Source organism: Dicentrarchus labrax, unplaced genomic scaffold, assembly GCF_905237075.1.
Source record: "Dicentrarchus labrax unplaced genomic scaffold, dlabrax2021, whole genome shotgun sequence".
In the NCBI taxonomy this organism is placed as follows: Eukaryota; Metazoa; Chordata; class Actinopteri; family Moronidae; genus Dicentrarchus; species Dicentrarchus labrax.
In genome coordinates, this window is record NW_026136716.1 from 21,150 (window position 1) to 44,133 (window position 22,984).

The following is a 22,984-nucleotide window of genomic DNA, read 5'->3' on the forward strand; positions in this document are numbered from 1 at the left end:
GATATTTCAAGTGACCTTTTATTTATGTTTAAGACTAGTCTCTATTAAAACTTCTTAAGTTAACTTTAATAGCTGTTTTTTTGTCTTTGTCAGTAAATTTTCCATGGCAGTTTTACTTAGACTATGTACCGTAAAACTTCCAATAAAAACAGGGTCCCAAATAAACACAGGTCTCCAATAAAGGCCTGGTCTGGATTTTATAGAAATGATCTCAATGTATAAAACCTCTTAAAACCCACCGGGTCGCCCGTGTTATATCCCAACTGGTGTTCAAACTAACTGGTTGCTGTACGTGTGTGCGTGTTGTGTGCTGCAGCTGTGATGTGTCTCTGTCACCAGATTCGTCAGACATTCACAAACATATTACTGGTGATTTTCAAGTCTCATATCTACAGTAGTAAATGTATAAGTGAGCCCTACATTACAGCCAAACACAGAAAAAATACATTCTAGAAAATATAAGTTTAAATAGCATCAAGCTGGTTTCGATCTTACTGGAGCAAAACCGATACAGTTCCCCAGCGTATTGCTTTTGTCCATGAGCCACTGGAGTGACTCTGTCTCACTGCTTCCAGTCATGTATTGATTGATTACGTCAGCACCCAGGTAACATTTATTTGTGGGTTGATCTAAAACAACTGGTTACCTCGTGCTTGTTGTTGAAAATATACAAACATGTTTATCAGAGTTCTTTCTCGAGGCTACCGTCACACTGACCACTATATTACAGCCCCCTATGACACTAGACGTTATGACAAAGAAATATTTTCAGACAGTGAAGATGTAACTTAGATAATACTGTCAAAATATACGAAGTGATTGTGAGCCACACACAGATTGTTTGTGTTAGTTCATTCAGATTCACCAGCACTGTAAACAACAGAGACAGAAAAAATTCTGAAGCGATCATAAATTCTGTACAGTCTGTGTCCGTTCCTCCGTTGTTTATATTCCTTTAGTAGTAGTCCTTTCATACGTAATATGGAGCCCCTAAAGGGATATGGGGGAAAAAAAGTTAAACATTTCTTGTGAGCACGACATACTATCTCGCAGCACGAGATGCCTCTAGGCTCATTAACTGCGGTTAAGTCAGCCTTTACTAGGGTGGCCATTCGTCCGCTTTAGGCCGGACAGTGCGGCTCTTAAATGCCCTGTCCAGCTGCAGGCGCAGCCTTAAGCCGGACACTCATTTGTCCTCCTTTTGAGAAAATAACAAAAAAGGCCCACCTTTTGACACATTACCTTGTTAGTTTAATACTTATTGGCTAAGAATGTGTGTCAAAATAAGTAATTTCATTGGTTACATATTCATGTTAGACCTATCAACACATGTCTAATTTAAATATTCAAATGAGCCATGTGTTGATGCACCATGCTCACTGAGAGCTGTCAATCAAGCTCCCAGACAGAGAATGTAACAAATATGGACTTTTATTGTTGAATTTCTCCACATTGGTGCAGTGAAAATGCTTGATATTAAGTATGTTTTTTATTAATCATGGTCGCATTAAACACTTTAATGTAACATTTTATTTTATATGTAGGTTACTGTTCTTAATTCCCTTTTATTTTGAAAACCGGAAGTAAATACGCTGTTTCTCCGCAATTACCATAGTGCTGAGAATATAACACTTATATAATATATATAATATATATATATAAAACACTCTTAATTGTGAGGCTGATTTGACCTCGGAGATCAGAGTAAAGGTTTAACCGCAGTTAATGAGCCTAGAGGCATAACACACAGGAAGCACAACTGCCTGTGCTTAATATAAGGTTTCTCGTGCTCACGAGAAACGTTTCATTTTTTTTCTTTTTCCCCATGTCCCTTTAGGGGCTCCATACTTTCATGGTGTGTGTGTGTGATTTCACTGTATGATGTTCATTAGCAGGTATTTGTAGGCTTTTATCAGATAAACTCCATATCAGTAATGTATGGCTCTTTTTCTGTTGTTGACATCATATCATAACAAAATGTTCAATTCTTGTTACAGTGTCTCTCTGAGGTTTAAAGGTGCAGCCAAGTTCTTTGGGAATCTGTTCTGTGCAGCAGCAGAGAGAGAACAGCAGACAGGAGAGAAGATACTGGAGCTGTTATCATCAGTGTGCAGATATAAAACATTCCCTCTTAATGAAGAGGATGATGATGAATATCAGTGTGATTTCCTGCTGGATCTTTGCTCCCACCTGAAGGACTATGAGACTAAAACAGGCTTGAGTGTCCTTCCATCATTACAGTCAGTTCTCCAGTCAGCTCCTGCAGTCTGGTTCATAAACCTCTCAGAGAGAAAGCCCTCCATCCTCCTGGAAGTGCTGAAACTCCAATCAGAGAAGAAACAAGTGGAGCTGACAGACTGCTCACATGAAGAGAGTGAAGTGAGGAGTTTCCTACAGTGTCTGCCTTATATCTCACAGCTCAGGTTAGTCTGATAATATTGAAAGGAAGTTTGTGAAAACATTATTTGACTATAATTTAAAATTGAACAAAATGTTGAAAGAGATGATTGCTGTCTGTCAGTGGATTCATTTTTCAGTATTTTAAAGGACAATTCCAGCACAAAATGAACCTGGGGTTAATAACACATGTGTCCCGAGTTGGTTCGGTCTCTGGGATATGTTTTCATTCTAATCACACGTGACCAGTTTTAGCACAAACCTCTAATTAGCTTATAACGCTGGTCAACGGGGCACCGAGTAACGTGAAAAGAAATCTATTTCTATTCCACAAACAAGACTCAAAATAGCACCACACTTACACGGTAGCATAATGAGGGCCCCTACCTGTAAACTGAAGCATTGAGAATGTTGTAAGTGTACAGACAGTTTATTAAAAAGATAGTTTAGAACAACAGTAGCGTTCACATATACAGGCGGGCGCCATCTTGGGAAAACAGTCACGTGACCAGTCGAATTTGCTCAATATATCAGAAATAATCGCACCGATATAAAACATAACTCATCTAGTGTACTTACTCAGTGGATAACTGCTTCTGGTCCGTCCGGTATGAGTCGCTGCCTCCAATTTATTTTCGGGACATGGGAAAAAGTTTCAAGTGCAGCTCTGTTTATCAGAGAGGGGAAATCTTCACACTGTACAAAACACTGCGTGCAACACAGCCACTCCTCTTCAGTGGCCATAGCTTCACAATGTCCGCAGGTACACCACCAGTTTCCTGAAGTACGAGGCTGTGTTGCAGCATTGACTACCAGTAGCTCTCTCTCTCTCTCTCTTCTCTCTCTGTCTCTCTCTCTCTCACTCTCTCTCTCTGTCTTGCTCTCTCGCTCTCTCTCTCTGTCTCTCTCGCTCTCTCTCTCTGTCTCTCTCTGTCTCTCTCTCTCTCACTCTCTCTCTCTGTCTTGCTCTCTCGCTCTCTCTCTCTGTCTCTCTCGCTCTCCCTCTCTGTCTCTCTCTCTCTCTCTCTCTCTCTCTCTCTCTCTCTCTCTCGCTCTCCCTCTCTGTCTCTCTCTCTCTGTCTCTCTCTCTCTCTCTCTCTCTCTCTCTCTCTCTCTCTCTCTCTCTCCTGCAGCTCTTCGTCTGTATATTCCGACTCGAAAAGATAAGGATGTCCATCAAACTGAAAGGGTTCGTTGTCGATGTCTTCAGATTCAGTTGAATAATCCGCCATCTCTTCAGTGTGTATCCTGTGGAAGCACTAGTAGACTAGTAGTCTCTGTTGCGTTCAGGGCTTTCTTCCAGCAACAACGTGAGTTCATGTGAGATGGTGTGTTCAAGTCACATCTCAGAGAGTTGGACTGGTCACCACTGTTTTCCCAAGATGGCGCCCGCCTGTATATGTGCACACTACTGTTCTAAACTATCTTTTTAATAAACTGTCTGTACACTTACAACGTTCTCAATGCTTCAGTTTACAGGTAGGGGCCCTCATTATGCTACCGTGTAAGTGTGGTGCTATTTTGAGTCTTGTTTGTGGAATAGAAATAGATTTCTTTTCACGTTACTCGGTGCCCCGTTGACCAGCGTTATAAGCTAATTAGCGGTTTGTGCTAAAACTGGTAACGTGTGATTAAAATGAAAACATATCCCAGAGACCGAACCAACTCGGGACACATGTTATTAACCCCAGGTTCATTTTGTGCTGGAATTGTCCTTTAATATAGTTTGATATTATCACAGCTAATAACACACATACAATTAGACTATTTCATCTGACTGTACAAATGTTCTCTCAATTTAACATAATCTGTACATTAGATGGTTTGTCCCATAAGATTGTTCCTGCCAATAAAACAGTGGTCAATTCCTAATTTAATAATTAATGCATTTTAATACCTAATCTACAATGTTGTTAAGAATAGTAATTAATAATAAATAAATAAATAAGGCTACACTATAAACATAAAGCTTTAAATATACTCTGTGATCAGTATCAGATACTGCTTCTAGTGAGCGGTCTCAAAAACCCGACCGGAGCACCTTTAGAGTTTCATCTTGGAAAACAATAGACAGCACAGCAGTGTCACGCTACCGCTGACTGGTGGTCTGTAGGCTGTGTAGCTACTGAGGCACACAGATAAATCTCTCTACACACACACACAAATCCCCACATGCATTTGCAGATCTGCCACAGCAGAAGTTTAGCAAAAGTCATGTCTAAAAAGAGCCAACTGAGAGTCTTGTCTGAGTTGTAACCGATGAATTGTCTGTATTTCCAGCTCTCGGAGCAAAAAGTTAGACCGAGTCATTGATATGTTTGTCTGCTTTTACAGATTTCTCTACATATATACAAATGTCAATACATTTGTTGATCTGATAATACAAACACAGATTCAGACATAGCTACACAATTCTCCACTCACATTTGTGAATAGTTTGCTACCATAGATATGTTAAGATACTTGGAGAGATATTCACTTAGAAAAATCTTGGTAACAATTTCCACACAGAAATTCTCAGTAAAATTCACAGAGGATATTTCAAGTGACCTTTTATTTATGTTTAAGACTAGTCTCTATTAAAACGTCTTAAGTTAACTTTAATAGCTGTTTTTTGTCTTTGTCAGTAAATTTTCCATGGCAGTTTTACTTAGACTATGTACCGTAAAACTTCCAATAAAAACAGGGTCCCAAATAAACACAGGTGTCCAATAAAGGCCTGGTCTGGATTTTATAGAAATGATCTCAATGTATAAAACCTCTTAAAAACCACCAGGTCGCCTGTGTTATATCCCAACTGGTGTTCAAACTAAGTGGTTGCTGTACGTGTGTGCGTGTTGTGTGCTGCAGCTGTGATGTGTCTCTGTCACCAGATTCGTCAGACATTCACAAACATATTACTGGTGATTTTCAAGTCTCATATCTACAGTAGTAGATGTATAAGTGAGCCCTACATTACAGCCAAACACACACAAAATGTATTCTAGAAAATATAAGTTTAAATAGCATCAAGCTGGTTTTCGATCTCACTGGATCAAAACCAATACAGTTCACCAGCGTATTGCTTTTGTCCATGAGCCACTGGAGTGACTCTGTCTCACTGCTTCCAGTCATGTATTGATTGATTACGTCAGCAGCCAGGTAACATTTATTTGGGGGTTGATCTAAAGCAACTGGTTACCTCGTGCTCGTTGTTGAAAATATACAAACATGTTTATCAGAGTTCTTTCTCGAGGCTACCGTCACACTGACCACTATATTACAGCCCCCTATGACACTAGACATTATGACAAAGAAATATTTTCAGACAGTGAAGATGTAACTTACATAATACTGTCAAAATATACGAAGTGATTGTGAGCCACACACAGATTGTTTGTGTTAGTTCATTCAGATTCACCGGTGCTGTAAACAACAGAGACAGAAAAAACTCTAAATCGATCATAAATTCTGTACAGTCTGTGTCCGTTCCTCCATTGTTTATATTCCTTTAGTAGTAGTCCTTTCATACGTAATACGGAGCCCCTAAAAGGACATGGGGAAAGAAAAAAAAAAAAAGAAACGGATCTCGTGAGCACGAGAAACCTTATATTAAGCACAGGCAGTTGTGCTTCCTGTGCGTTATGCCTCTAGGCTCATTAACTGTGGTTAAGCCGTTACTCTGATCTCCGTGGTCAAATCAGCCTCACAATTAAGAATGTTATATATATATATATATTGACATCATATCATAACAAAATGTTCAATTCTTGTTACAGTGTCTCTCTGAGGTTTAAAGGTGCAGCCAAGTTCTTTGGGAATCTGTTCTGTGCAGCAGCAGAGAGAGAACAGCAGACAGGAGAGAAGATACTGGAGCTGTTATCATCAGTGTGCAGATATAAAACATTCCCTCTTAATGACAGATACATGTATTATGATGCCAATAAACATCAGTGTGATTTCCTGCTGGATCTTTGCTCCTACCTGAAGGACTATGAGACTAAAACAGGCTTGAGTGTCCTTCCATCATTACAGTCAGTTCTCCAGTCAGCTCCTGCAGTCTGGTTCATAAACCTCTCGGAGAGAAAGACCTCCATCCTCCTGGAAGTGCTGAAACTCCAATCAGAGAAGAAACAAGTGGAGCTGACAGACTGCTCACATGAAGAGAGTGAAGTGAGGAGTTTCCTACAGTGTCTGCCTTATATCTCACAGCTCAGGTAAGTCTGCTAATATTGAAAGGAAGTTTGTCAAAACATTATTTGACTATAATTTAAAATTGAACAAAATATTGAAAGAGATGATTGCTGTCTGTCAGTGGATTCATTATTCAGTATTTTAAAGGACAATTCCAGCGCAAAATGAACCTGGGGTTAATAACACATGTGTCCCGAGTTGGTTCGGTCTCTGGGATATGTTTTCATTCTAATCGCACGTGACCAGTTTTAGCACAAACCGCTAATTAGCTTATAACGCTGGTCAACGGGGCACCGAGTAACGTGAAAAGAAATCTATTTCTATTCCACAAACAAGACTCAAAATAGCACCACACTTACACGGTAGCATAATGAGGGCCCCTACCTGTAAACTGAAGCATTGAGAACGTTGTAAGTGTACAGACAGTTTATTAAAAAGATAGTTTAGAACAACAGTAGCGTTCACATATACAGGCGGGCGCCATCTTGGGAAAACAGTCACGTGACCAGTCGAATTTGCTCAATATATCAGAAATAATCGCACCGATATAAAACATAACTCATCTAGTGTACTTACTCAGTGGATAACTGTGCTTCTGGTCCCTCCGGTATGAGTCGCTGCCTCCAATTTATTTTCGGGACATGGAAAAAAGTTTCAAGTGCAGCTCTGTTTATCAGAGAGGGGAAATCTTCACACTGTACAAAACACTGCGTGCAACACAGCCACTCCTCTTCAGTGGCCATAGCTTCACAATGTCTGCAGGTACACCACCAGTTTCCTGAAGTACGAGGCTGTGTTGCAGCATTGACTACCAGTAGCTCTCTCTCTCTCTCTCTCTCTCTGTCTCTCTCGCTCTCTCTCTCTCTCTCTCTCTCTGTCTCTCTCTTGCCCTCTCTCTCGCTCTCTCTCTCTCTCTCTCTCTCTCTCTCTCTCGCTGTCTCTCTCTCTCTCTCTCTCTCTCGCTCTCTCTCTCTCTCTCGCTGTCTCTCTCTCTCTCTCTCGCTCTCTCTGTCACTCTCTCTCGTTCTCTCTCTGTCTGTCTCTCGCTCTCTCTCCCTCTCTCTGCTGTCTCTCTCTCTCTCTCTCTCTGTCTCTCTCTCTCTCTCTCTCTCTCTGAGATGGTGTGTGAGTGAGTAGCTGAGAGCGTTTCTGGTTTTGTTTCAACTTTTCGTAAGTTTTGAGAAAACTATTCTCTTTTTTTTCGGTGTGAGTGTGTTTATGAGTTATTACTTTATTATTTTCTGTTGAAAGGGCTGTTTGTTTTCGGTGTGTGTGTGTGTGTGTGTGTGTGTGTGTGTGTGTAATTGTTTGTGAGGGCAGCGTGCTCTGTGTGGCACAATGCCGGTGGCGGAGGCTGTACCCGCAGAGTTTGAGAAGCTGACTCGCAGACATGCGATCAAGCTGTTCCCCGCGGTGCAGTGCTCGGTGGAGGAAGCCGGGCTGGCTGTGGGAGAGGTGGTCGGGTATGACTGTGTGAGGTCTGCCTCACGCATGAACGGGGCCATTGTATTGTTTTTTAGACAGTACGGCTAAGGTTGGCGAGGTGGTGGAGAGGGGAGTGGTTATCAGAGACACCTTCACTCCCGTCTCCCCTCTCGTTAACCCAGCCACAAAGATTATGATTTCTAACGCTCCCCCGTTCATAAAAAATGAATTGCTGGGGAAGGAGCTGTCTAGATACGGACAACTTGTGTCACCAATTAGGATGGTTTCTCTGGGGTGTAAATCTCCTAAATTAAAGCATGTTGTGTGTCACAGAAGACAGGTGTATATGATCCTGAAAGAGAGAACAACTGATCTGAGCCTGTCTTTCTCATTTAAAGTTGACGGTTTTAATTATGTGGTTTTCGTTTCCTCAGAGACTATGAAATGTTTTGGTTGTGGGGCAGAGGGACACCTGATCCGCTCCTGCCCAGGGGGTTGCGGAGCGCGGCGGGCTGCTCCGGGGGGGGATCCACCCGTTGCTGCTGCGGTGGCTCCGGGGGGGGATCCACCCGTTGCTGTTGCGGTGGCTCCGGGGGGGGATCCACCCGTTGTTGCTGCTGCGGCTCAGGGGGGAGATCCACCCGTTGTTGCGGTGGCTCCGGGGGGTGATCCACCCGCGGATTCCGCCCCTGCCCCGGTAACCGTGTGGGGCACTCCAGTTGCTGCTGTGGGGCCGGGTTTTCCTGCTCCGGTGGGGCTGTCCGCCGCGGGTGATCCTCCCGCGGTGCCGGTCCCCGTGGTTGAGGGGGCTCTGGTCCCCGTGGTTGAGGGGGCTCTGGTTCCTGTGTTTGAGGGGGCTCTGGGTCCTGTGTTTGAGGGGGCTCTGGGTCCTGTGTTTGAGGGGGCTCTGGGTCCTGTGGTGTCTTCTGAGGCAAAAAGTGAAGGCATGACAAGTGAGCAGAGTGACATGATTGAAGAAATGATGGAGGAGGATATGTCAGATGACGATCTCCTCAAAATGTCCCAGAAAAGAAAAAACACTGAGTCTGAAAAAAAGAACAGTAAAACAAAGAAAACGAGTGTCCAGATGTCCACAGAGTCAGAGAGTGATTTCCCCCTGACTCAGGAGGACTCTCAGCGTGGCTACTCTCCGGAGAAAATTAAAACTTTCCTGGAGCAGACTAAAGGCTCCAGGCTGCTTAATGTAGGAGATTTCTTTCCCGACCTGCAATTATTTATTAGGTCAGCCAGGCCGCTCACCAGGAAGAGCTTTGGGGAGGAAGTTTTAACAGAGCAAGAGATATACAGACTGAAAAAACTCGTACTGAAGGTAAAAGCTCAAATCATCAATGATGAAGATGATTTTTAGATGTTTTTACCTTTTACTGACTGCTCTTCTTACTGCTGTTCATTTTTTATCCATGTGTGATTTTAATATCAGCACCTTAAACCTGAACGGGGCCAGGTCTGATTTTAAACGAGCCACTCTTTTTAAACTGATGGAGACTAGAAGAATTGATGTCATGTTTGTTCAGGAAACTCACAGCACCACAGACAATGAAAGTGACTGGAAAAGGGCTTTTAAAGGGGAGGTGGTTTTAAGCCACAGGTCCAGTCTGAGTGGAGGAGTGGGGATTTTATTTGCTCAGAGTTTTTTACCTTTTTCTTTTACTGTTGATGAAGTCATTCCAGGTGTTTTATTGAAAGTTAAAGCTGTCTTTGAAAATGTGAAACTTGTGTTTTTAAATGTCTATGCTCCCACTAACGCGGTGGACAGGGTAGCATTTTTAAACATTTTAAGTGACTGTGTTAAGAACTGTGAGGATGATGGTTTTATGTTTTTAGGGGGTGATTTTAACTGCACAGAAAATCCAACCCTAGACAGGAACCATCCTGAGCCACACCCTCCTTCATCTCACACACTCAGACAGCTGATGGAGAACCAGGAGCTGAGTGATGTGTGGAGGGTTTTTAACAGTCAGCACAGACAGTACACCTGGAGCCACAGTAGGGAGGGGGTTTTATCTCTGGCCAGACTGGACCGCTTTTATTGTTTTAAACACCATTTGAATATTTTTACGAGGTGTTTTATTCAGCCTGTGGGTTTTAGTGATCATTTTTTAGTCTCCTGTGGTGTTTTTATCAAAAACATCCGTTTAAAGAGCGCCTATTGGCATTTTAACACGGGCCTTTTAAATGACCAGGCTTTTAAAACTGCTTTTAAGTTTTTTTGGGAATCCCACAGAGAGAGCAGGCCTGCCTTCACTAACATACAACAGTGGTGGGACTTTGGTAAGACACAGATAAAACAGCTCTGCCAGCAGTTCACTCGCGGTGTCACTACAGACTTAACCCGGTCCATGAAAGATCTGGAGACGCAGGTGGTGGAGCTGCAGACTTTAGCAGACTCTACAGCAAATCGAGGGCTTTTAGATTCCCTCAAGTCTAAAAAGTCGGCCATAGCCAACCTGCTGGGCGTCTCAGCACAGGGGGCTCTGGTTAGGTCTAGGTTTATGAACATCACACAGATGGACGCCCCCTCTCGCTTCTTCTTTGGGCTGGAGCGGAAAAATGGACAAAGGAAGACCATTCATTCTTTACGAACGGGTAGCGGCTCCGAAGTCTCAGACTCATCTGAGATCAGGAAGTATGCTGCCGAGTTTTACAGAAACCTGTTTAAGAGTGAGTGGACACATAATCCAGATGTGCACAGCAGCTTCCTCAGCGGTCTCCCTCAGGTCAGCGAGGCTGACAACAACGAGCTGGCAGCAGAGGTGACGCTGCAGGAGCTCCACACTGCCACCATGAGCCTACAGAGCGGCAGAGCTCCAGGCATGGACGGCCTTCCTGCCGACTTTTACAAGTGTTTCTGGTCCACAATAGGACCAGATCTACTAGAGGTAATAAATGAAAGCCTGAAGACCGGCAGACTGCCTCTGAGCTGCAGGAGGGCCGCAATAACCCTGCTGCCAAAAAAGGGAGACCTGCAGGAACTGAAAAACTGGAGGCCGGTCTCATTGCTGTGCACGGATTATAAGATCCTGTCCAAAGCTCTGGCCCTTAGACTGAGAGAGGTGATGGCGTCCATCATCCACCCTGACCAGACCTACTGTGTGCCCGGCAGGCTCATCAGTGACAACGTCACTTTAATTCGAGACATTTTGGAGCTCTCCAGTTCATTGGGCATAGAGACTGGTCTGATTTCAATAGACCAAGAAAAGGCTTTTGACCGGGTTGAACACCAGTACCTGTGGCAGACTCTGGCTGCTTTTGGGTTCAACCCTGGTTTCATAGCCATGGTCCGGGTTCTCTATAGTGATATCGCGAGTGTTCTGAAAATTAACGGCGGGCTGAGCGCACCATTTGGGATCCAGAGAGGGGTAAGGCAGGGCTGCTCTCTCTCTGGGATGTTATATTCGGTAGCCATCGAGCCTCTGCTCCACAAACTTAGAGATAAACTTACAGGTGTGTGTTTCCCCCAGTGTCCCGTGTCTTTTAAACTGTCTGTGTACGCAGATGATCTCATTGTTTTAGTTAATTCACAACGAGATATTGACATTTTAACTGGCACTGTGAAAGACTTTGGTTTTATTTCATCTGCTAGAGTGAACTGGGGGAAAAGCGAGGCTCTGATGGTGGGAGGGGAGCTGGGGGGGCGGCTCGGGCTGCCCGGTGGCCTACAGTGGAAAAAAGGAGGATTCAGATACCTTGGAGTCTTCCTGGGGGATGAGACCAACAAGAATAAAAACTGGGACAATGTCCTGGAGCAGGTAAAAGGTCGGCTGGGGAAGTGGAGGTGGCTACTCCCAAAAATGTCGTACAGAGGCCGAACTTTAATAGCCAATAACCTGGTCTCATCCTCCTTGTGGCACCGGCTGGCCTGTGTCGATCCTCCGGTTCCTCTCCTGTCAAAAATTCAGTCGGTTTTAGTTGATTTTATTTGGGACAAGTTGCACTGGGTCCCACAGAGTGTCTTGTTTTTACCTAAAGAGGAGGGGGGGCAAGGCCTGGTCCATCTGGCCAGCAGGGGCGCGGCTTTCCGCCTCCAGTTTATTCAAAGACTACTGACCGGACCAAAGGACACTCTGTGGAGACCCCTGTCCCGCTGCATTCTGCAGGGTTTTAACGGCCTGGGTCATGATTTTAATTTGTTTTTAATGAACATACCAAACATGAGCACATCTACCCTGCCTGCTTTTTATAAAAGTGTTTTTAGAGTGTGGAACCTGCTGAGGAAAGAGAGGAGGGGGCAGGTGGACTCCCTGTACTGGATCCTCCAAGAGCCGGTCCTGTGGGGGACCCGTCTGGACCTTCCCAGCTGGGCAGGTCGGGGTCTGGCCACGAGACTGCAGACTGCGGGGGTTGTTACTCTGGGACAGGTGGTGGCGCTGACTGGACCCCGGATGGATGACCCCTCTGGACTCGCTGCCCGGCTGGGATTGACGTCAGTGAGGGTCACACAAAAGCTCTTGGAACACTGGAAACAGAGACTCACAGGACACGACCGCCTGCTTTTAAACTCCTCTTTTAATCAAACAGTGACTGATGATCCTTTTCCTGCCATTTCCCTGGCACCGGATTGAGTGAACTCCTTTGTGTCCACCATAAACCCGGCAGTAGAGGATAAGTGTCCCTACTGCGACCAAAGAGAGACTGTGTTTCACTGTTTTTATGAGTGTCTTCGTCTTTTACCCTTGTTTCTGTTTTTACAAACTGTTTTTACCAAATGTGGAGAGGTTTTTACCAAGCAGTTTTTTATTCTGGGTTTTAAATACACACGCCAACACAAGAACAAATGCCAGCTTTTAAACTTTGTTTTAGGGCAGGCTAAGATGGCGGTGTATTTTAGCCGGAGGAGGAAGGTGGAGGATGGTTTTATTGTTGAACCTGTCACTGTTTGTACCAATATGATGAAGTCCAGACTCCTCATTGATTTTAACTATTACAAAGCAGCAGGAGATCTGGACTCGTTCCAGCAGGTTTGGTGTTTTAATCAGGTGTTGTGTTGTGTGGAAAATCACACACTGCAGCTTGGAGATGTGCTCATGTGAATGAGGTATTTGTGTTGCAGCATTGACTACCGGTAGCTCTCTCTCTCTCTCTCTCTCTCTCTGTCTGTCTCTCTCGCTCTCTCTCTCTCTCTCTCTCTCTCTCTCTCTCTCTCTCTCTCTCTCTCTCTCTCGCTCTCTCTCTCTCCCTCTCTCTCTGTCTGTCTCTCTCTCGCTTCCTCTCTCTCTCTCTGTCTCTCTCTCTCTCTCTCTCTCTCTCTCTCTCTCTCTCTCTCTCTCTCGCTCTCTCTCTCTTTCTCTCTCTCTCTCTCTCTCTCTCTCTCTCTCTCTCTCTCTCTCTCTCTCTCTCTCTCTCTCCTGCAGCTCTTCGTCTGTATATTCCGACTCGAAAAGATAAGGACGTCCATCAAACTGAAAGGGTTCGTTGTCGATGTCTTCAGATTCAGTTGAATAATCCGCCATCTCTTCAGTGTGTATCCTGTGGAAGCACTCGTAGACTAGTAGTCTCTGTTGCATTCAGGGCTTTCTTCCGGCAACAACGTGAGTTCACATGAGATGGTGCGTTCAAGTCACATCTCAGTGAGTTGGACTGGTCACGTGACTGTTTTCCCAAGATGGCGCCCGCCTGTATATGTGAACACTACTGTTGTTCTAAACTATCTTTTTAATAAACTGTCTGTACACTTACAACGTTATCAATGCTTCAGTTTACAGGTAGGGGCCCTCATTATGCTACCGTGTAAGTGTGGTGCTATTTTGAGTCTTGTTTGTGGTATAGAAATAGATTTCTTTTCACGTTACTCGGTGCCCCGTTGACCAAAGTTATAAGCTAATTAGAGGTTTGTGCTAAAACTGGTCACGTGTGATTAAAATGAAAACATATCCCAGAGACCGAACCAACTCGGTACACATGTGTTATTAACCCCAGGTTCATTTTGTGCCGGAATTGTCCTTTAATATAGTTTGATATTATCACAGCTAATAACACACATACAATTAGACTATTTCATCTGACTGTACAAATGTTCTCTCAATTTAACATAATCTGTACATTAGATGGTTTGTCCCATAAGATTGTTCCTGCCAATAAAACAGTGGTCAATTCCTAATTTAATAATTAATGCATTTTAATACCTAATCTTCAGTGTTGTTAAGAATAGTAATTAATAATAAATAAATAAGGCTACACTATAAACATAAAGCTTTAAATATACTCTGTGATCAGTATCAGATACTGCTTCTAGTGAGCGGTCTCAAAAACCCGACCGGAGCACCTTTAGAGTTTCATCTTGGAAAACAATAGACAGCACAGCAATGTCACACTACCACTGACTGGTGGTCTGTAGACTGTGTAGCACTTGAGGCACGCAGACAAATCTCTCTACACACACACAAATCCCCACATGCATTTGCAGATCTGCCACAGCAGAAGTTTAGCAAAAGTCATGTCTAAAAAGAGCCAATTGAGAGTCTTGTCTGAGTTGTAACCGATGAATTGTCTGTATTTCCAGCTCTCGGAGCAAAAAGTTAGACTGAGTCATTAATATGTTTGTCTGCTTTTACAGATTTCTCTACATATTTACAAATCTCAATACATTTCTTGATCTGATTATACAAACACAGATTTAGACATAGCTACACAATTCTCCACTCACATTTGTGAATAGTTTTGCTACCATAGATATGTTAAGATACTTGGAGAGATATTTACTTAGAAAAATCTTAGTAACAATTTCCACACAGAAATTCTTAGTAAAATTCACAGAGAATATTTAAAGTGACCTTTTATTTATGTTTAAGACTAGTCTCTATTAAAACTTCTTAAGTTAACTTTACTAGCTGTTTTTTGTCTTTGTCAGTAAATTATCTATGGCACTTTTACTTAAAACTTGTAATAAAAGCAGGGTCCCAAATAAACACAGGTTTCCAATAAAGGCCTGGTCTGGATTTTATAGAAATTATCTCGATATATAAAACCTTTTAAAACCCACCGGGTCGCCCGTGTTATATCCCAACTGGTGTTCAAACTAACTGGTTGCTGTACGTGTGTGCATGTTGTGTGCTGCAGCTGTGATGTGTCTCTGTCACCAGATTCGTCAGACATTCACAAACATATTACTGGTGATTTTCAAGTCTCATATCTACAGTAGTATCTACAGTAGATATCTACAGCCACACACACAAAAAATACATTCTAGAAAATTTAAGTTTAAATAGCATCAAGCTGGATTCGATCTCACTGGATCAAAACCAATACAGTTCCCCAACGTATTGCTTTTGTCCATGAGCCACTGGAGTGACTCTGTCTCACTGTTTCCAGTCATGTATTGATTGATTACGTCAGCACCCAGGTAACATTTATTTGGGGGTTGATCTAAAACAACTGGTTACCTCGTGCTGGTTGTTGAAAATATACAAACATGTTTATCAGAGTTCTTTCTCGAGGCTACCGTCACACTGACCACTATATTACAGCCCCCTATGACACTAGACATTATGACAAAGAAATATTTTCAGACAGTGAAGATGTAACTTACATAATACTGTCAAATATACGAAGTGATTGTGAGCCACACACAGATTGTTTGTGTTAGTTCATTCAGATTCACCGGTACTGTAAACAACAGAGACGGAAAAAAACTCTGAAGCGATCATAAACTCTGTACAGTCTGTGTCCGTTCCTCCATTGTTTATATTCCTTTAGTAGTAGTCCTTTCATACGTAATACGGAGCCCCTAAAGGGACATGGGGAAAAAGAAAAAAAATGAAAAGATCTTGTGAGCACGAGAAACCTTATATTAAGCACAGGCAGTTGTGCTTCCTTTGTGTTATGCCTCTAGGCTCATTAACTGCGGTTAAGCCGTTACTCCAATCTCCATGGTCAAATCAGCCTCACAATTAAGAGTGTTATATATATATATATATATATTATATAAGTGTTATATTCTCAGCACTATGGTAATTGCGGAGAAACAGCGTATTCACTTCCGGTTTTCAAAATAAAGGTATTAAGAACAGTAACCTACATTTAAAATAAAATATGTTACATTAAAGTGTTTAATGCGACCATGATGAATAAAAAACATATTTCTACTGCACCAATTTGGAGAAATGCCAAAACAAAAGTTCCATATTTGTACCTCCAAGTGGAATCTTTTATTATATTTGAGGTACTGTAAAAACACATTGCTCAATAATTCCTGGCTATGAATGGTATGTTTAACTTCTACACATATAAGACTACAAGTATGCTTAATATCAAGCATTTTTAGTGCACAAATTTAGAGAAATTCAACAGTAAAAGTCCATATTTGTTTGATAGACGAGATGCCTCTAGGCTCATTAACTGCGGTTAAGTCAGCTTTTACTAGGGTGGCCATTCGTCCACTTTAGGCCGGACAGTGCGGCTTTTAAATGCCCTGTCCAGCTGCAGCCGCGATCCGTATGTCGTGCTCATGAGAAGCGTTTCATTTTTTTTCTTTTCCCCCATGTCCCTTTAGGGGCTCCGTACTTTCATGGTGTGTGTGTGCGATTTCACTGTATGATGTTCATTAGCAGGTATTTGTAGGCTTTTATCAGATAAACTCCAAATCAGTAATGTATGGCTCTTTTTCTGTTGTTGACATCATATCATAACAAAATTTTCAATTCTTGTTACAGTGTCTGTTACTCGTTTGAAGGTGAAGCCAAGTTCTTTGGGAATCTGTTCTGTGCAGCAGCAGAGAGAGAACAGCAGACAGGAGAGAAGATACTGGAGCTGTTATCATCAGTGTGCAGATATGAAACATTCCCTCTTAATGACAGATACATGTATTATGATGCCAATAAACATCAGTGTGATTTCCTGCTGGATCTTTGCTCCCACCTGAAGGACTATGAGACTAAAACAGGCTTGAGTGTCCTTCCATCATTACAGTCAGTTCTCCAGTCAGCTCCTGCAGTCTGGTCCATAAACCTCTCAGAGAGAAAGACCTCCATCCTCCTGGAAGTGCTGAAACTCCAATCAGAGAAGAAACAAGTGAAGCTGACAGGCTGCTCACATGAAGAGAGTGAAGTGAGGAGTTTCCTACAGTGTCTGCCTTATATCTCACAGCTCAGGTAAGTCTGATAATATTGAAAGGAAGTTTGTGAAAACATTATTTGACTATAATTTAAAATTGAACAAAATGTTGAAAGAGATGATTGCTGTCTGTCAGTGGATTCATTATTCAGTATTTTAAAGGACAATTCCGGCGCAAAATGAACCTGGGGTTAATAACACATGTGTCCCGAGTTGGTTCGGTCTCTGGGATATGTTTTCATTTTAATCGCACGTGACCAGTTTTAGCACAAACCTCTAATTAGCTTATAACGCTGGTCAACGGGGCACCGAGTAACGTGAAAAGAAATCTATTTCTATTCCACAAACAAGACTCAAAATAGCACCACACTTACACGGTAGCATAATGAGGGCCCCTACCTGTAAATTGAAGCATTGATAACGTTGTAAGTGTACAGACAGTTTATTAAAAGATAGTTTAGAACAACAGTAGCGTTCACATATACAGGCGGGCGCCATCTTGGGAAAACAGTCACGTGACCAGTCGAATTTGCTCAATATATCAGAAATAATCGCACCGATATAAAACATAACTCATCTAGTGTACTTACTCAGTGGATAACTGTGCTTCTGGTCCCTCCGGTATGAGTCGCTGCCTCCAATTTATTTTCGGGACATGGAAAAAAGTTTCAAGTGCAGCTCTGTTTATCAGAGAGGGGAAATCTTCACACTGTACAAAACACTGCGTGCAACACAGCCACTCCTCTTCAGTGGCCATAGCTTCACAATGTCTGCAGGTACACCACCAGTTTCCTGAAGTACGAGGCTGTGTTGCAGCATTGACTACCAGTAGCTCTCTCTCTCTCTCTCTCTCTCTCTCTCTCTCTCTCTCTCTCTCTCTCTCTCTGCTCTCTGTCTCTCTCTCTCTCTCTCTCTCTCTCTCTCTCTCTCTCTCTCTCTGTCTCTCTCTCTCTCTCGCTCTCTCTCTCTCTCTCTCTCTCTCTCTCTCTCTCTCTCTCTCTCTCTCGCTCTCTCTCTCTCTCTCTCTCTCTCTCTCTCTCTCTCTCTCTCTCTCTCTCTCTCTCTCTCTCTCTCTCTCTCTCTCTCTCTCTCTCTCTCTCTCTCTCTCTGTCTCTCTCCCACCCTTTCACGGAGCTCCTGCAGCTCTTCGTCTGTATATTCCGGCTCGAAAAGATAAGGACGTCCATCAAACTGAAAGGGTTCGTTGTCGATGTCTTCAGATTCAGTTGAATAATCCGCCATCTCTTCAGTGTGTATCCTGTGGAAGCACTAGTAGACTAGTAGTCTCTGTTGCGTTCAGGGCTTTCTTCCAGCAACAAGGTGAGTTCACGTGAGATGGTGCGTTCAAGTCACATCTCAGAGAGTTGGACTGGTCACCACTGTTTTCCCAAGATGGCGCCCGCCTGTATATGTGAACGCTACTGTTGTTCTAAACTATCTTTTTAATAAACTGTCTGTACACTTACAACGTTCTCAATGCTTCAGTTTACAGGTAGGGGCCCTCATTATGCTACCGTGTAAGTGTGGTGCTATTTTGAGTCTTGTTTGTGGAATAGAAATAGATTTCTTTTCACGTTACTCGGTGCCCCGTTGACCAGCGTTATAAGCTAATTAGCGGTTTGTGCTAAAACTGGTCACGTGTGATTAAAATGAAAACATATCCCAGAGACCGAACCAACTCGGGACACATGTGTTATTAACCCCAGGTTCATTTTGTGCCGGAATTGTCCTTTAATATAGTTTGATATTATCACAGCTAATAACACACATACAATTAGACTATTTCATCTGACTGTACAAATGTTCTCTCAATTTAACATAATCTGTACATTAGATGGTTTGTCCCATAAGATTGTTCCTGCCAATAAAACAGTGGTCAATTCCTAATTTAATAATTAATGCATTTTAATACCTAATCTACAATGTTGTTAAGAATAGTAATTAATAATAAATAAATAAATAAGGCTACACTATAAACATAAAGCTTTAAATATACTCTGTGATCAGTATCAGATACTGCTTCTAGTGAGCGGTCTCATAAACCCGACCGGAGCACCTTTAGAGTTTCATCTTGGAAAACAATAGACAGCACAGCAATGTCACGCTACCGCTGACTGGTGGTCTGTAGGCTGTGTAGTTACTGAGGCACACAGACAAATCTCTCTACACACACACACAAATCCCCACATGCATTTGCAGATCTGCCACAGCAGAAGTTTAGCAAAAGTCATGTCTAAAAAGAGCCAATTGAGAGTCTTGTCTGAGTTGTAACCGATGAATTGTCTTTATTTCCAGCTCTCGGAGCAAAAAGTTAGACTGAGTCATTAATATGTTTGTCTGCTTTTACAGATTTCTCTACATATTTACAAATCTCAATACATTTGTTGATCTGATTACACAAACACAAAGATTTAGACATAGCTACACAATTCTCCACTCACATTTGTGAATAGTTTTGCTACCATAGATATGTTAAGATACTTGGAGAGATATTTACTTAGAAAAATCTTGGTAACAATTTCCACACAGAAATTCTTAGTAAAATTCACAGAGGATATTTCAAGTGACCTTTTATTTATGTTTAAGACAAGTCTCTTTTAAAACTTCTTAAGTTAAGTTTACTAGCTGTTTTATTGTCTTTGTCAGTAAATTATCTATGGCAGTTTTACTTAAAACTTGTAATAAAAGCAGGGTCCCAAATAAACACAGGTCTCCAATAAAGGCCTGGTCTGGATTTTATAGAAATGATCTTGATGTATAAAACCTCTTAAAACCCACCGGGTCGCCCGTGTTATATCCCAACTGGTGTTCAAACTAACTGGTTGCTGTACGTGTGTGCATGTTGTGTGCTGCAGCTGTGATGTGTCTCTGTCACCAGATTCGTCGACATTCACAAACATATTACTGGTGATTTTCAAGTCTCATATCTACAGTAGTAGATGTATAAGTGAGCCCTACATTACAGCCACACACACAAAAAATACATTCTAGAAAATATAAGTTTAAATAGCATCAAGCTGGATTCGATCTCACTGGATCAAAACCAATACAGTTCCCCAACGTATTGCTTTTGTCCATGAGCCACTGGAGTGACTCTGTCTCCCTGCTTCCAGTCATGTATTGATTGATTACGTCAGCACCCAGGTAACATTTATTTGGGGGTTGATCTAAAACAACTGGTTACCTCGTGCTCGTTGTTGAAAATATACAAACATGTTTATCAGAGTTCTTTCTCGAGGCTACCGTCACACTGACCACTATATTACAGCCCCCTATGACACTAGACATTATGACAAAGAAATATTTTCAGACAGTGAAGATGTAACTTACATAATACTGTCAAAATATACGAAGTGATTGTGAGCCACACACAGATTGTTTGTGTTAGTTCATTCAGATTCACTGGCGCTGTAAACACCAGAGACAGAAAAAACTCTGAAGCGATCATAAACTCTGTACAGTCTGTGTCCGTTCCTCCATTGTTTATATCCCTTTAGTAGTAGTCCTTTCATATGGAGCCCCTAAAGGGACATGGGGGAAAAAAAAAAGTGAAACGTTTCTCGTGAGCACGAGAAACCTTATATTAAGCACAGGCAGTTGTGCTTCCTGTGTGTTATGCCTCTAGGCTCATTAACTGCGGTTAAGCCGTTACTCTGATCTCCGAGGTCAAATCAGCCTCACAATTAAGAGTGTCATATATATATATATATATATATATATATGTATTATATAAGTGTTGTATTCTCAGCATTATGGTAATTGCGGAGAAACAGCGTATTCACTTCCGGTTTTCAAAATAAAGATATTTAGAACAGTAACCTACATTTAAAATAAAATACGTTACATTAAAGTGTTTAATGCGAACACGATGAATAAAAAACATACTTAATATCAAGCATTTCTACTGCACCAATGTGAAGAAATGCCAAAACAAAAGTTACATATTTGTACATCCAAGTGGAATCTTTTATTATATTTGAGGTACTGTAAAAACACATTGCTCAATAATTCCTGGCTAATATCAAGCATTTTTACTGCACAAATTTAGAGAAATTCAACAATAAAAGTCCATATTTGTTTGATTGACGAGATGCCTCTAGGCTCATTAACTGCAGTTAAGTCAGCCTTTACTAGGGTGGCCATTCGTCCGCTTTAGGCCGGACAGTGCGGCTTTTAAATGCCCTGTCCAGCTGCAGGTGCAGCCTTAAGCCAGAGACTCATTTGTCCTCCTTTTCAGATAATAACAAAAAAGGCCCACCTTTTGACACATTACCTTGTTAGTTTAATACTTATTGGCTAAAAATGTGTGTCAAAATAAGTAATTTCATTGGTTACATTTTCGTGTTGTGACCTATCAACACATGTCTAATTTAAATATTCAAATGAGCCATGTGTTGATGCACCATGCTCACTGAGAGCTGTCAATCAAGCTCTCAGACAGAGAATGTAACAAATATGGACTTTTATTGTTGAATTTCTCCAAATTGGTGCAGTAAAAATGCTTGATATGAAGTATGTTTTTTATTCATCATGGTCGCATTAAACACTTTAATGTAACATATTTTATTTTTATGTAGGTTACTGTTCTTAATACCTTTATTTTGAAAACCGGAAGTGAATATGCTGTTTCTCCGCAATTACCATAATGCTGAGAATATAACACTTATATAATATATATACTATATATATATATATATTATATAAGTGTTATATAATATATGTAATATATATTATATAACACTTACATATATATTATATAAGTGTTATATAATATATATTATATATATATATAACACTCTTAATTGTGAGGCTGATTTGACCACAGAGATCGGAGTAAAGGTTTAACCACAGTTAATGAGCCTAGAGGCATAACACACAGGAAGCACAACTGCCTGTGCTTAATATAAGGTTTCTCATCCTCACGAGATCAGTTTCATTTTTCTTCTTTTTCCCCATGTCCCTTTAGGGACTCCGTACTTTCATGGTGTGTGTGTGTGATTTCACTGTATGATGTTCATTAGCAGGTATTTGTAGGCTTTTATCAGATAAACTCCATATCAGTAATGTATGGCTCTTTTTCTGTTGATGACATCATATCATAACAAAATGTTCAATTCTTGTTACAGTGTCTCTGACTGGTTTGAAGATGAAGCCAAGTTCTTTGGGAATCTGTTCTGTGCAGCAGCAGAGAGAGAACAGCAGACAGGAGAGAAGATACTGGAGCTGTTATCATCAGTGTGCAGATATAAAACATTCCCTCTTAATGAATGGGATTATGATTATGAGGAATCTCAGTATGATTTCTTGTACGATCTTTGCTCCCATCTGAAGGACTATGAGACTAAATCAGGCTTGAGTGTCCTTCCATTATTACCGTCAGTTTTCCAGTCATCTCCTGCAGTCTGGTCCATAAACCTCTCAGAGAGAAAGCCCTCTGTCCTCCTGGAAGTGCTGAAACTCCAATCAGAGAAGAAACAAGTGGAGCTGACAGGCTGCTCACATGAAGAGAGTGAAGTGAGGAGTTTCCTACAGTGTCTGCCTTATATCTCACAGCTCAGGTAAGTCTGATAATATTGAAAGGAAGTTTGTGAAACATTATTTGACTATAATTTAAAATTGAACAAAATGTTGAAAGAGATGATTGCTGTCTGTCAGTGGATTCATTATTCAGCAGTATTTTAATATAGTTTGATATTATCACAGCTAATAACACACATACAATTAGACTATTTCATCTGACTGTACAAATGTTCTTTCAATTTAACATAATCTGTACATTAGATGGTTTGTCCCATAAGATTGTTCCTGCCAATGAAACAGTGGTCAATTCCTAATTTAATAATTAATGCATTTTAATACCTAATCTACAATGTTGTTAAGAATAGTAATTAATAATAAATAAATAAATAAGCCTACACTA

General features: G+C 41.6%; 1 protein-coding gene across 17 annotated transcripts in view; it reads left to right on the forward strand.

Annotated features, from left to right (window-relative positions):
• LOC127378566 (uncharacterized) overlaps window positions 1-22,984 on the forward strand; it is a 63,613-nt gene that overhangs the window by 20,518 nt on the left and 20,111 nt on the right. For 7 of the 17 annotated variants that reach the window (XM_051427484.1, XM_051427483.1, XM_051427488.1 and 4 more), the window contains 4 exons: window positions 1,998-2,423; window positions 6,156-6,593; window positions 16,665-17,102; window positions 22,191-22,622. In XM_051427484.1, the coding sequence (XP_051283444.1) occupies window positions 1,998-2,423; window positions 6,156-6,593; window positions 16,665-17,102; window positions 22,191-22,622 (1,734 nt within the window). The remainder of the gene's footprint in view (window positions 1-1,997; window positions 2,424-6,155; window positions 6,594-16,664; window positions 17,103-22,190; window positions 22,623-22,984) is intronic. The other 10 variants (XM_051427486.1, XM_051427491.1, XM_051427493.1 and 7 more) reach the window with 7 other exon arrangements.